The sequence below is a fragment of the Clinocottus analis genome, unplaced genomic scaffold (genome assembly GCF_023055335.1).
Source record: "Clinocottus analis isolate CAN_PGR_092001 unplaced genomic scaffold, fCliAna1.0.p SCAF_11, whole genome shotgun sequence".
NCBI lineage: Eukaryota > Metazoa > Chordata > Actinopteri > Perciformes > Cottidae > Clinocottus > Clinocottus analis.
Window position 1 is genome coordinate 7,953,003 of NW_027175832.1, and position 14,144 is coordinate 7,967,146.

The 14,144-nt window shown below is 45.6% G+C and overlaps 2 protein-coding genes across 5 annotated transcripts; one reads left to right on the plus strand and one right to left on the minus strand.

Annotated features, from left to right (window-relative positions):
- Window positions 1–247: 247 nt before the first annotated feature.
- On the plus strand, window positions 248–7,632 carry si:rp71-1g18.1 (uncharacterized protein LOC559922 homolog). Of its 3 annotated transcripts, none has more exons than XM_068603460.1 (9): window positions 248–627; window positions 886–1,016; window positions 1,472–1,565; window positions 4,881–5,224; window positions 5,812–6,129; window positions 6,445–6,537; window positions 6,636–6,720; window positions 6,816–6,940; window positions 7,405–7,632. In XM_068603460.1, the coding sequence occupies exons 1-9, from the start codon at window positions 387–389 to the stop codon at window positions 7,426–7,428; spliced, it is 1,455 nt and encodes a 484-aa protein (XP_068459561.1). In that variant the 5' UTR covers window positions 248–386; the 3' UTR covers window positions 7,429–7,632. The 3 variants fall into 3 exon arrangements, with proteins under 3 accessions (XP_068459561.1, XP_068459551.1, XP_068459571.1); XM_068603450.1 differs by having other exon boundaries at window positions 6,851–6,940; XM_068603470.1 differs by lacking the exons at window positions 4,881–5,224; window positions 5,812–6,129; window positions 6,445–6,537; ... (1 more) ...; window positions 6,816–6,940; window positions 7,405–7,632 and adding an exon at window positions 2,352–4,153.
- A 1,654-nt stretch (window positions 7,633–9,286) lies between these two features.
- tox4a (TOX high mobility group box family member 4 a) lies at window positions 9,287–13,571 on the minus strand. 2 transcript variants are annotated; one of them, XM_068600540.1, is made up of 9 exons: window positions 13,114–13,571; window positions 12,938–13,003; window positions 12,507–12,803; window positions 12,158–12,403; window positions 11,682–12,014; window positions 11,512–11,592; window positions 10,684–11,409; window positions 9,819–9,961; window positions 9,287–9,733 (listed from the first exon to the last, which is right to left on the minus strand). In XM_068600540.1, exons 1-9 carry the CDS (start codon window positions 13,216–13,218, stop codon window positions 9,676–9,678), a joined length of 2,055 nt encoding a protein of 684 aa, XP_068456641.1. In that variant the 5' UTR covers window positions 13,219–13,571; the 3' UTR covers window positions 9,287–9,675. The 2 variants fall into 2 exon arrangements, with proteins under 2 accessions (XP_068456641.1, XP_068456632.1); XM_068600531.1 differs by having other exon boundaries at window positions 12,507–12,806.
- Window positions 13,572–14,144: the final 573 nt, after the last annotated feature.

A 14,144-nucleotide genomic window follows, 5' to 3' on the forward strand; every position in this document is an offset into this window, starting at 1 on the left:
TCCTTCTTAAACGGACCATTGCTTTCTTAACACAAATATCCATGGCTTGAAAAAAAACACAAATACACAGGAATGGAGTAAAAAAAAAGCTCGAAGATGGGAGGGAAACGTGATTTTTTTGGAATAATGAAAACAAAAACAAAAAAAAACATAGAGGCATCTCTTTTGCTCGGCCCCGCTCATGTCGTGACACAACTGCCCCTCCTCCAGTGTGTGGTGCGCATGCGCCAGCTAGAGCCACGCCTCTTCTCTCTGCAAGCCATGTGGTTTGTCGTTGATAAATAAAGAGCTCTGCTGAATTGTACTAATCCCCCTCTGCACACCTCTCTTCCCTCCGTTCAACTTTTGGAATTTCGTACACAAAGGAGGACTTTTGCGCAGTCGGAATGTCAGCGAACCTCCAGGCGCAGGTGGAGTCGGTGCTGGGGACGCTGGTCAAAGCTGCGTCGGTGGAGTTGACGAAACTGTTCGAGAGCAGATACCGAGCGTCTGCGCAGGATGTGGTTGCGGGCCGCGCGGGCGATAAAGAAGCGAACGCCACGCGGGACCGCCCGTCCCCCGGGGACGCAACGCGCAGCATCGGCGTGCAAGTGGACGAGGACATTTGTCCGCCGTTGGAGTTTTCCGGTGGGTGCCTTCGGAGCTTTAACTCCCGCGACTTCCTGTTTACGTTGGATGCACGAGGGGAGCGCACACTGGTTGCTCTCGCAGCCTCGCGCAGTCCGGACATTAGGTCGTGTTTTCATGAGCTGTACACATTTAGCTTGATGATTTGTGTGTGTTTATGTACTGCTTGTGTTTATGCAAAACTGTGTCTGTGTGTGTGTGCGTGTGTGCGTGCGCGCGCCTCTGTTTTAACCCCCTCCCCCTCTCACTCCTCCACAGGCCAACTTGTCCTTTCAGATGGTGATTGTTTGAGTGTGGAGGTGGTGGAGGGGAGTCTCCTTCCATTAGAAACCCTCCTGGCTGAAGATGAGGGCCAAGTTGACCCCAAGGCGTCGCCTCCGAAGGAACAGGTCAGTGTGGTTGTTATCAACCTGTTGAATGGGCAGCAACAGGCTGAGTGGAAGCTGTGAGCAGTTCTGTGATTCATTGCATTTGCACATCCCCAAATCCTGGCCTGTTTTTGTAGCAGTTCAGAATCAGGAGTGAAGTTATGAAGTGTGAAGGGATGTGTTGGTGAGTGTAAACGGGTAGAAAATAAATATTCGTGTGGATGACCGGGTCAGTCAGTGGGGCCCGGGCTCTGTTGATGAGCCCGACTGCTGATGGGAAGAAGCTGATGGTGTGGCGGGAGGTCCTGGTCCTGATGGACCACAGCCTCCTGCCAGATGGCAGGCACTCAACAGGTTACGGGTCGGCAACAATCTTTCTTCCCCGCTTCAAACGTTGGCCTGGAAGCTTATGTTGCTCAGTTGTTCCTGTGTGATGAAGACGCACTCATTTGCAATGTGTCTTCTTCTTTAAACAGGGTGTGGAAGAGACCCCCGATATGATGGAGTTGAACGGGTTTGAAGCAGAGTCTCCAACTGATGGGGATCCTCCAGCAGAAGTTGTTTTGCAAGGTACGGAGTTGAAATTGAAAGAGACAAATTATGTAAATATCTATATAATCCCTGTGGAGCCTTTTAATTACTGTGCACAGATGAATTAAGTTGTGCAAGCGCAAGAAATCAGTTTGGATTACACTAATTTGGATCACGTCGCTCGGTGAGGCACAAGCCCTAAAGAAAAAGAGGGAAGTATGAATGGATACACAGTTCACACAGAGACATATTAAAACAACTACTTCTTTGCACAGACACAAGTGTAACAGATGACCCCACTTAAAGGTGTTTTAAGGTGAAAAGTGTCTTTGCTAACGCCTAGTGGTAGCTGTCTGCAACTGCAATATAAACAAACGTGTCCCCCTCCACAAATTCTATTTTGTTGAAAGCAAATTTTACACTAAGATTTTTCTGACACATCATTACTTATTGAAGTACTGCTGGAGCTCACAACAAGGTGTGTAGTTGCCTCAAAGGTTTTCCTTTCATAGTTTTATATTCTGTATAAACTGATATCCGTTTGGTAGATAGAAACGGGTGACATGACGAGTCAAAGTGAGGACATTGCAGCAATGCAGTTGGGTGCTGACATTTGCCACGCCTATTTATCCAATAACTTAAACGTCTACGTTTGCCTTCTGCTAACAAAACATTAGTTTTGAAAGTATCCCGGAGCTAAAGAGCGATTACATCAGAGGTTGTTGCGAAACGTTCCACCACACCACAACCTATTTAAACACAGTTACAGATAGATGGAGATGTACAATCTAATTCTTTTTTTTAATGAACCTTGATGTTTTTCAGTCTCATTAAGACACCAGCCTACGCAAAGCTCTGCAGCGAAACAGAAGCCTCTCGTGATCCAGCCAGATACGCACAATATCATTTCTGGGGAGACGGTGAAGTTCGTCTGCCCGCTAATCCTCAAGCTGGAGTCCCCGACCCATAAACCGGACACTTCAGAGGAGCTCGTTAAATCCGAGCCCCAGCAAGTCTGCGTCAGCACCGCCAAGGGCAGTGCCTACAGCCCGTCCCCGTCTGACGGAGCGGTGACCCCTGCTCCATCTGCGGTTTGGGAGCGGATCCACGAGCCGAAGGAGACCAAGAGCAACCTCCACATGAAACTGAAACTGACTTCCCCCGACAAGAAGCTGACGCGGCCCTGTGCGGTGCAACTGGTAGACGTGCTCACGGTGCCCGAGTCTGTGATGAAGCTCCAGGACGCCGCTCCTAAGACTCATAGCGGCACCCACAAAGCTGGTTGGCCTCTGCCCAAAGACCTCCGGCGCCACCAAGGCCTCCACACCGGCCACCGCCTCTGCTGTTTCACCCCCTGCGAGAACGGCGTGTGGCGGCTTCAGAAGGCGGTGGCCCACCGCCGAGACGGGTACCCGTGCGACATCTGCGGCAAGACGTTCAAGCGGAGGAAGATTCTCCGGCGGCACGAGCGCTTTCACACCGGCGAAAAGCCGTACCCGTGCTCGTCGTGCGCCAAGTCGTTTGCGCTGAGGAAGAGCCTCCGCCGTCACCTGCGGTTCCACACGGGGCAGAGGCCGCACACCTGCACGCACTGCGGCAAAAGCTTCCGTCTGCGAGAGAATCTGAAGGCGCACCTGCGGTTTCACTCAGGGGAGAAGCCTTACAACTGCGCCACCTGTGGCAAGTTTTTCCGGATCGTAAAGAACCTCGAGAAACACAAACGAAGCCCGTGTGGATTCTTTGTTCCTTCGTTCAGGATGATCGCCGGCTTGTAGCGGCGGGGTAACACCCGCCGGCGGCAGGTTGTGGCGGCTGCACCGCTTTCTACCTCGAACTGAAAACACTGTATTGTTGTCGTGACTGTCATATGACGTTTAGATAAAACCATATCAAAAGAGATGTGAGAGAAAAAAGTACTGTAATCCAGATAGATTCCAGAAAAGTTTTATTTTATTGACCAAAAGAGGGGTTTTGTTCGATGGGATTTTTAAAAAGCTTGTGCTACTGATATTCTTATTTTTCTTTTTTTTTTTTTATTCATTGCCATGTTTTTGCCTGTTGTCGGTTATGGACCAATGTGTGCAGAGCAGTGTCTAAGGGTTGTACACTACTTTTTTGTATCTTTTCTTTTGCATAAAAGCCTTCTGAGAGACAAATTTTCAGTCTGAAACAACTGTAAAGTCCCCTCCACCGAGCACCATGTTTACTACGGATGTGCTTGCTCGGTTGGGCAACATACAGATCCTCACCGTCCCCTTGTGTGTCATGGTTATATATGACACATGGTATTTCTTTTTTTTATATATAAAGTATTTTTATGCATTTTTTAAAAACTTTATACCTATGTGTCTTATCAAAGTGTTCTGGTTTTGTATGTAGACTTTTTTTCCTTCCATGGCCTTGATGTCGAAGACGGTGGCTTGAATGTTCAAACCTTCTGTAATGACACCAGTACTATGTTAAGTGTACATACGTATGTCCAAACAAATGTGATCCCATGTCTTTTATCAAAGTTTTAATATTCTTGAATGCGTGTCTCTTAACTTGTAAATCTTGTTTTACTAGATAACAATTTCTTGTGTATTAATAAAAAATACGAGTTTTGTGGCTCATAGATAATTTAGTTATTTTGTACTACAATCAGTGTGGTGAGAGGGGACCACTTTTTGATACACCAGCTTTTTATAAAAAGTATTTAGATCTGTTACGAAGTAGTACAAGTAGCAATACTATGCGACGCATGCATAAAGCAATGCATGAATACTGTTGCAAGTAAAATGTTCTGCATTTGCAATATTAAAGTATAAAATGAAAAGTCTGGCCAACATGCAGAGGTCATGTGACACCTGTTAAATGTGGGCTTCTTTATCACAAGATATTCTGCCTGGAAGCCTAGTCTGTAGAAAGAAATGTGGAGCAAAAGACTGGCTTTCAAAATGTAGTTCTCTCTCTCTCTCTCTCTCTCTCTCTCTCTCTCTCTCTCTCTCTCTCTCTCTCTCTCTCTCTCTCTCTCTCTCTCTCTCTCTCTCTCTCTCTCTCTCTCTCTCTCTCTCTCTCTATATATATATATATATTGTTGTTGCTCTTTTATAGATAGATAAATATATAGATATAAAATATATAAAAGAGAGCAACAACGATTTAACTTGAAAAAATAGTCTCATACTCGGACGCGAGCTTCTTCTCGCGCTCGGCCAACTTTTAGGCCCCGCCCACCCGGAAGCGCGCATATAAACCCAGAAGGCGCTTTCGATTTCAGCAAAGTGTGGACGGAATACTGCTGACTGGCAACAGGTGAGCTGTTTCTCAGCCTTGACTTTTGAAACTAATTACCCCACATTATCTTGTGCCAAGACTCAAACTCTTCAGTTAACTCCTTCCGGGCTGCTGTGGGACGCAACAAGAAGAAGAAGAAGAAGAAGAAGAAGAGGGGATGCAGCATGGAAGACGCGGAGAAAACCAAGCTTGAGGAGCTGCTGATGTGCCCGGTGTGCCAGGACATCTTCAGGGACCCCCGGCAGCTGCCCTGCGGACACAGCCTGTGTATGGTCTGTCTGGAAAACATGATGGATCACTCATCGGGCGGTCCCTTCCGCTGTCCGGACTGTAGGGCCGACTTCGGACCGATCATCGCGGTGCATAAGAGCTACGCGCTGGCCAACATCGTAGAGGACTTCAGGGTGAACCAGAGGAGGAGGGTATGTGCTCCAATCTATTCCATCTGTCCTAGACGTAGAGCAGTGGTTCTCAAATGTGGGTACGTGAAGGCACCTCAGGGGGTAACTTACGTGAGATTATTAAATACTCATTTTTAATCTATCTATCTATCTATCTATCTATCTATCTATCTATTAAAAAAACTTTAATAAATATAGTGTAAGTTCATGAAGATAATGTTATATATTCTATATTAATTAAGTCAACGTCAGTTTTATTGTCAATTTTACATATGTGCAAACATACAGAAGATTAAAAGTATGTTTCCCCTCTGTCCAACATAAAGTGAATAGTACTAATAATAAAGTGCAAACAGTTTAAGAAATATATATATATATATATATATATATATATATATATATATATATATATATATATATATTACATACATATATATACATAAATTAGGAAACTTCGACACTGATGGCACAGTACTGTGTATCATCTTTAAAGGGTGTACTTTCACAGGGGGCACATCACTGAAAAAAGGTTGAGAACCACTGATGTAGATAATATACAACCAGTAGGGGATCTAAATCTCAATCAGATTGTGTTTGTTTGTATGCAGGAAAAGCAGACAAAAAGTGTGTTCTGCGACTTCTGCCCGGAGAAACGCACTGTGGCCATCAAGACGTGCCTGAAGTGTGAGGTGTCTCTGTGCGCAGAGCACGTCAAGGACCACCTGGAGCTGCCGGTGTTCTCGGGGCACCCCTTGGTGAGGCCCCTGGGGGACCTACTAGAGAGGAAGTGCCCGCAGCACGAGGATGAGGTGCTCAGGTACTACTGCAACTCGTCCAGCCGCTACATGTGCAACATCTGCGCCCTGGAGAGCAGGCGGCGCAAGCAGGACGCCGAGGCCTCCAGCGCGCTGCGGAGGCAGCTGATGGTGAGTTTGGAGCGTGACACAAAAAAATCAATAAGAAAACCATCAGGTTAGATTCATTAAGGGAGCTTCTGGGCACAACAGTTGGTCATAAACTGATTGGGATTAAGCACCAGTGAGTCGTTTTATGACATCCCTGTTGCTGCATGTGATGTGGAGAAACAGGATTTTCTGGTCGACTTTCGAACGGCTTCATAATGACAATATGGTGATTTTATTTCTTTTTTTAAATTTTCAAACATAAAGCTACTTGAGGGAAAATAAAAAGACAACTGGATGTCAAGGGCTGTGAAGTTAAGCTGTGTATGTATTCACCAGGAGTACATGGACCAACGCTTCAACATGATTATGGAGCAAATTGGAGAATCCTTTCAGTCTGTAAATAAACTGCAAGAAAACCTCAAACGTGAAGTAAGCTCAGTTTAGTTCATCGTCAATGTCTATGATTTATATTTAGTTTCTACTTATTTCATTTATTCCTGATCCAACATGTATTTTCCTCCTCACAGAAGCGGACGGGGAACCCGGTGGTCTCGTCCGTTAATAGTGTCACAGTGGTGCTTTTCTGTCTGTGGCTCATTGTTCTCTATTACGGTAAGAGTATGTATGTATGTATGTATGTATGTATGTATGTATGTATGTATGTATGTATGTATGTATGTATGTATGTACGTATCTATATCTCACAGACGTTGTCTCTCCTCGTTCCCCCTCCACCCACCAGCTTACAACTACTCTGTGGAAATCCAGGTGCTCACAGAAGCGCTGGAGAAGCAGCAGAACCGCGTGCATCACATCTATTCCACCATTGTGGGTAAGGAGGGCTCCACACACCCACTGCTAACACGCGTTCAGAGTCCGGTGTGTTCATATTCAGCACATCTCGACTTCCAAATAAAATACAATTGTCATTTGTTTTGGGGTGAATGTGGGTGTTAAAGGAATGGGTCAATGTTTTTGGGAAACCTGCCTATTCACGAGTGTTTAAAAAGAACAATAGCGTAACTTAGCTTAACACAAAGCCTGTTAGCGGGGGCAAAGCCTGGTTCTGTCCAAAACTCACTCACCAACACTTTACAATACATTGTTTTCATCTGACAAAGAAACATAATGTTTGCTTTAAAAACAAAAGTGTTTTAAAACAAAATGTGAAACAACAAGTTGTGGTTTCACAGGGCGTTAGGAGTTGGACTGCTTCTTGAAGTCAACTATTGTCTGCTCTGATTCTCCACTTCAGCCAACTTGAATAATCTTTTCTTTTTCTTTATCCGTGCATAGAGCTCTTGTCCAATCATCCAATAAAGAGCCACACACCTCCAGAGACCGAGGATGAAGGTACACAATACGATCTCCTGAAACGTTGGTATGGAAAGCTCAGTTGACGGCGTTCCAGAGAGAAGGACGATGTTTGTGTTTGAGTAACCTGACCGCCTGAAGGAGAGGCCGTCTGGTCATGTGACCTATGCGATCAGCGTAATTATTTCCATTAAAGAGACAATGAGTGTTTATAGGCTTTTGTTAATATTCTAATATTCAGGTTTGTGATTGTCTACATTGTTTCTGTGACCATTAAGTTCTCTCAAAAGTTGAGGTGGAAGCCCGTTTGGTTTCTGGCTGCCTGACTCTGTTTCATCGAATTGTCAGTTATGAGAGCAACAATAAAATTATAGTTTATCACTTCCATTTTTATTCCATTGTTGTTGTTTTTTGCTTGTTACATGACTTGATTTAATGAGCTGTAAAGAATGTTGAGAAACATCATGAAGTATGATGAAAAAGGTCAAATAGTATGAAAAACAAGACATTGTATTTAATGCAAAAAATGTATCATAAAAGACTGACTTTTTTTGACATACTATACGTGTCTTGACATTTTTTACCCACTATACCATTAATTAAAACATTGTGTTACTATGACACTATCAATATTTTTGGACTTTTTTTTTAACACTATATACTGACTGACACTTTTTCCTCATCTTTCACTGACTATTAGGAGTTATTATACTGAGATTTCTCTGAATTTTTGCGACAATCTATATTATGACTTTTTCTTGACTTTATACAACATACAGGGCACACCTGCTCACATACCTGTGTGTGTGTGGTCTGGGGCACACCTGCTCATATACCTGTATGGTCTGGCGCACACCTTCTCACATACCTGTATGTGGTCCGAGGCACACCTGCTCACATACGTGTATGTGGTCCGAGGCACACCTGCTCACATACCTGTATGTGGTCCGAGGCACACCTGCTCACATACCTGTATGGTCCGGGGCACACCTGCTCACATACCTGTATGGTCCGGGGCACACCAGCTCACATACCTGTATGGTCCGGGGCACACCTGCTCACATACCTGTATGGTCCGGGGCACACCTGCTCACATACCTGTATGGTCCGGGGCACACCTGCTCACATACCTGTATGTGGTCTGGAGCCTTTTAAGCTATCGTAGGCCACATAAAATGATGTGGCAATTAAAGGTGCACCTCAGGACATTAATCACTGGATGTTTTCCTTTGCTTTTTTGGTAACTTCTTTGTATAAATTATGGACTGCATAATACACATCCTAACGCTGGACTGCACTAGTTATCTGACTGTACTATTTGTATACTTTTTGTACTGTATTTAACTGTTTGTTTCACAGGTTTTGCACAATTTCGTATGTCCTTTCTGTGGACCCCGGGAAGATTAACGGCCGCTAATGCGTCAGCTAATGGATCCATTCAATTCATATCTTGAATATAATTTATTTATTTGATTTATTACATTTTATGAACTGCCGTTTATATCGTTTCTATTGGGATGATGTATTTAACAAAATTCTGTGACTGTGTTTCAATAAAAAAAAATCTAAAAAAACAACGCTGGCTGAATAACAGACATACGAACACACACAAGTTAAGAGACCGAGTGAAAGAACTGGATTGAGCAAATCTGCTCATTTATTAAGAAAACATGAAAGTCAAGCTTCTTTTTTAAACAGCAATCTGAACAGAATGTTTTACAAAAAAAAAAATGAAGGCAATAATAAACCTAAAGGCCACTATTCTTGGTACAAAAACAAGATATACAGTGGTTCCAATTGTTTTCCCACTAAAACTAAGACATATTTAGCCTTAGTTAGTAGTTAAGAAAGAAATGCTTTGCTTGCATGGACAGAAAACACCAAAAACCAATACAGAGCATGAATCTTAAATACTTGGGTACTGTAACAGTAATGTCCTAAACTGATGTAGAAATGTTTTTTCCAGAGCTTTTTGAGAAACAAACGTCCAATTTACGGTAAACGAGTATAGAATGACGAAAAATAAAACCTTTTTCCTGACCAGCCATTAAACTTCATTGTGCTGATTTTCCCCTCGAGCTGCCCTGAAGTCTCTTGACATCTGACTAAAAACTGTATAGGTAACACCACATTTTTATCCTTACTTTTTCATTATGATAGTCAGTGTACCAAAAACACTACGGTGGAATCGCCGGCCTAATGTGACTCCAAGTGGAAAAACAAGTATTCTGTTGATGTGATTATAGCGGCTGCTTATTTCACGACTCCCATGGCCTGATTCCTGATCGAGCACCACGCCTTAAATATAGTGCTGGAGGAAAAAGAAAAACAGAAAAGTTAAGAAAAATTCTTTCATATCTTGCAGAAAACAAAATGCTTCAAACCCATCTACGCACCTGCAGTGGGTGGCCACACATTCGTTGCTGCAGTATTCTTTGTCCCAGTCGTCGCTCTCCACGGCTGCGTTGGTACAGCCGGTTCTCATGCACACGCTTCTCATGGTCATGGCTTGACCGGACCCATTCACCTCCATCTCTTCCTGGAAAATAAAAGAAGCAAGAAACACATGGATGATCATTAATATTGGAGTACCCAGTTTTCAACTTGATACATCCAAGTGAATGTTAATGTGATTTTGATCAAGAGAAAGAAGGTTTCATGTCACAGTCAACAGATAGAAAACGCAAAACAACTGATTGCACAACAGCCAAGTCAGTAACTAGTAACGGCTCCTTTGACAGCTGTGTGATGACACTGCATTTCTCCTCCCCCCTCAATCGCCTGTGTGAAATGTGTGTCAACTTGCATGGGTTGTTGCGTGACCATTTCTCAGAGTTTCTTTATGAGAAAGAAATTTCTCCACCATCTTTGTAGCTCTCTTTTGGATTCTGGCACCTGATCGCCACATTTTTGACGCCCATAAATGTCTCGAACACAGAAAAATTTAAAGAAAAGAGAATAAACAGGCAGAGTAGATACAGGCTCACACACCTGACTGATCGAGAGGGATTATTTTGTATCAATCACAAAATCCTACTCATTGTGCCTTGAAAAGAAGATGTTTTTAGGGGGCGGGCGTTTAAAATAATAATAATTACTTTCACTTATTCAAACAGCTTTTTGTTGTCCTAGGATACATTATGAGTCAGCTTCAAAATAATTGAAAGATCCAAACTCAAATAATCAACAATCAAATCACAGTTATTTGTGGATAAACAAGGTCTCACACAAAACAAACACCAATGCATGAAAAACGCGTACCTCGTCTGAATGCAGCACTTCTGTAACTACGTCATCGTCCGTGTTGCCCGACGTGTCTGCAGAATGCATCACCTGTAGCGACACGACGGGTGCAGACTGGGCAGCTGTGGTCACCGTGGACGACAAAGCCATTGTATTGGGGACGATAATCGGCATGGCCTCTTTGCCCTGCAAGGACGCCGGAACTATCTTGATCTGGAGTGGAGGCGGCGGTGTAGCCGTGATGGACACGGGGAGCCCTAGCGTGGAGATCCCCTCGCGAGGCTTGGCCTGCAAGGGGGGAGGCGCTGGCGCCATTTGCTGGAGCCGTGGCGGAGGCGGTGCGTTCTGCATCTGTTGCAGCGGGGGTGGTTGACGAGAGGCCCCTGACACCACCAGCGTGGACTGCAAAGCACGGAGCCCTCCAGGCAACACGGTCACCACCTGGCCCCCCATCTGCAACATGTGCTTTTGGATTATGATCTTTGTGATGGTGGGGGACGGGGGTACCACAGCTGCTGGGAAGGGGGCTTTGTTTGCCCCAGTGCGGGAGCGGGTGGTCATCTCCGGGACGTCAAGGATGATGTTGGAGGCACAAATGTTGGTGATGGTGTTCTCCTCCAGGTTGCTGGTTGGTAGACGGATGGCCTGGTGACCAGCTAAAGAAAAGGCCCCAGGTGCCAGATTGACCACCGGTGGTGGTGGCGGTGGTGGTGAAGGAGCGGTGTCCATCTCCTCAATGGCAGGCTGAGGTGAGGACAGATTCAAAGAAACATGGAAACGAAATATGAATGAAAAGGCCCACATGGCAAACACCTGGTTTTCATTTAGAGGACAGCACAATCTAACCTGTGTGAGCAGGTTCTCTCTATAAGCTGCGAGGGCTTTCAAGTACTCTCTTTTGGCTGCTTCTGTTTTTCTCTTGTACACCTAGTAGAGACAAGACAAGTTCCATCGTTAGAAATCATTTGTCTCCCCCAAAAGTGACACAGGCCATTGATCTATAATAATCTGTATACCTGCTTCTGTTCCTCAGCCAGACTGTCCCACATGGAAGCCACAATCTTTGACACTTCCCCAAAAGAGGCGTTGGGGTTCTGGCCCTTAATGGCTGCCTGCGTGTCTCGGAAGAACAACGCATACGCCGAGACAGGCTTCTGGGGTTCGTTTGGGTCTTTCTTCTTCCTTCCTTTCTTAGGGCCCAGTGCCCCCGTCACTGCGGCCAGTGAGGCCGGCTTCCCCCCGCCCCTCCTGGCTGCAGCCGGAGACACAGAAGACGTAGGAGCTGGGTGGGAGGACATGTGGGAGAGGGACGAGGAGAGATACATCGGAGTGTCTACCAGCACACTCCTCTGAGTAGGGAGAGGGAAAAAGTGGAAGACATATTAGCTGACGGAACCAAAACACAGCACGGAATCCGACATACGTGAACACAAGGCAGCGGGAGCGAATTGCAAGCGGTCATAAGTGGGCTTCTACTGGTGTAACCTCCCACCTTGAAGTCATCCATGTCCTCATCCTGCAGGGAGCCGGCTGGTGATGGTGTTGCTGAGAGCGGCTGCTCGAGTGTCTCTGAAGGATGCCCAATGTTATCACCCCCAAGACCAAGCGCCAGCTCAGATGGGTTAATGGTGCTCAACTGGCTGCTTCCCAAAAGACTGTGACTGATGTCACCAAGCTGGACATCAATGGTCATGGGGGATGAACTGCTGAAATGTGAACCACTTGAGTGCCCCAGTTCCTACAGAGGGATTTCAACACAAAAAGGTTGCAAACAAATATGAACTCCATTCAACACTCAAACAGCGTTTTGGCGTGAGGGTCCATGGGGACCAGATGCTCACCAGAGCTGAGGAGCTCAACAGGGCTCCCCCTCCTGCTTGGCCCATCGCCCCAAGGTTGAGCTGCTCCAGGCCCTGAGACCCAGAGTTCACGAAGGTGGACGCGAAGGACGGGTCATTGGCCTCCACCACCAGGTTGCTGACAAGGCTCCGGGAGCCCGAAGGCCCCCCGGGGCCGCCCGACCCATCGGTCAACTCATAGTGAGACACGCCATCGCTGATGCTCAGAGTCGGGTCCGGATCCAGGGAGATGGGGGGGATCTCGAAAACCTCATCCCCGAGACTCGGGGTATGGAACGTCTGCTGTATGCGGAGAACGAGACAGACAGACGGGTCAATGTTAACACAACCGGAAACGTACAGTGAAGACGCGTCACGTTGCTCTGACGCCACAATGTTGGTCGACTTTAGCCGGCGTCGAGTTGCTCACTCACCTCAGCAGTCAGAAAAGGGTGGCCCCCTCCACTGATGGTGAGATAACTGTCGCTGCCTTCTGAGAACTGAAACAGACCGTTAGCTTATCGTCACCGTTAACCAACCAGCTCGTGTGCGGCTTCGCCACTAAGTCAAAGCAGACCGTTTCACTGAAGCACTGGTGACGTCGGGTTACCTTGTTCTCCTCGGAGTATCCACCGTAGGCTTGGGTGTCCAGAAACTCCGAATCAACATTTTGAGCACAGCCATCCGACAACTCAGAGTAGAAATTTAGGTCCATTTTGAGACGTTTTACTCTAAACACACGCGTGTTATACTTAGTCTACAGAGGTGATTCATCAGCGTCCTGCCCATTTAGCTCAACTCTCAACATTGACTAAAGTTGCTAGCGTCTTGCTAGCTAATCTCTGCCACCGGTTAGCATACCGCCATGGTCGGGGAGATGAAGCTTAGCTATTGTTTGTTTAGCGTTGAAGCCAGAGGCCGCCCAGGGACAAATGGGGGTGTTTGAGGCTGATATCCGTCAAATAATAAGTTATCAAAACACTATGAATTCGCTCCCCGGGGAGCAAAGCTTGCAGGAGGCCTAACACGAACCCATTCATACGATGCTGTGATGCTACCACCATGTCCGAATCATAGCGAGTGAAGCCTTCACGGGCCGTGGGGAAACGTGCAACCGTTCCGTTAAACACATAACGCGAGCCTTACTTCAAGGCATACTTAATGTAAATAATATATATAACTTTCTGCCAGTTATGTGACTAAAACGTGACTGTAAAGAGAACAACTAGCTTTCTAAGCGTACAAAGGTTAAACTTTCAGCATTATTTACAACCATGTTTGTTCACTTGTTTGACCAATTACAATGTCAGATACTAGTTTCCATTTTCGTTTGAAGTTTCACATGAAACGGCGGCCACCAGTTGATCTAACGACTTCTTCTTATTTACAACAAGTTAGATTGTTTTTTATTTGACATGTACGAGCAAAGAAAAGGCCCTGAAGGCAGCACTTCCGGCTTTAAGCGGAAATTAAGGCAGTCGACTTTCCTCCACGCTCTCCTTCCACTTTGCGCTCCAAGAGGACATTTGTGGAAAAGAGATGACCTATACTCAGGTTTAATTACAATTGATCACGTTATCACTTTTACTCACTCCAGTTAGCCTGGTTTTGACCTTCAAATCTCAAAAAACAACGCTCACT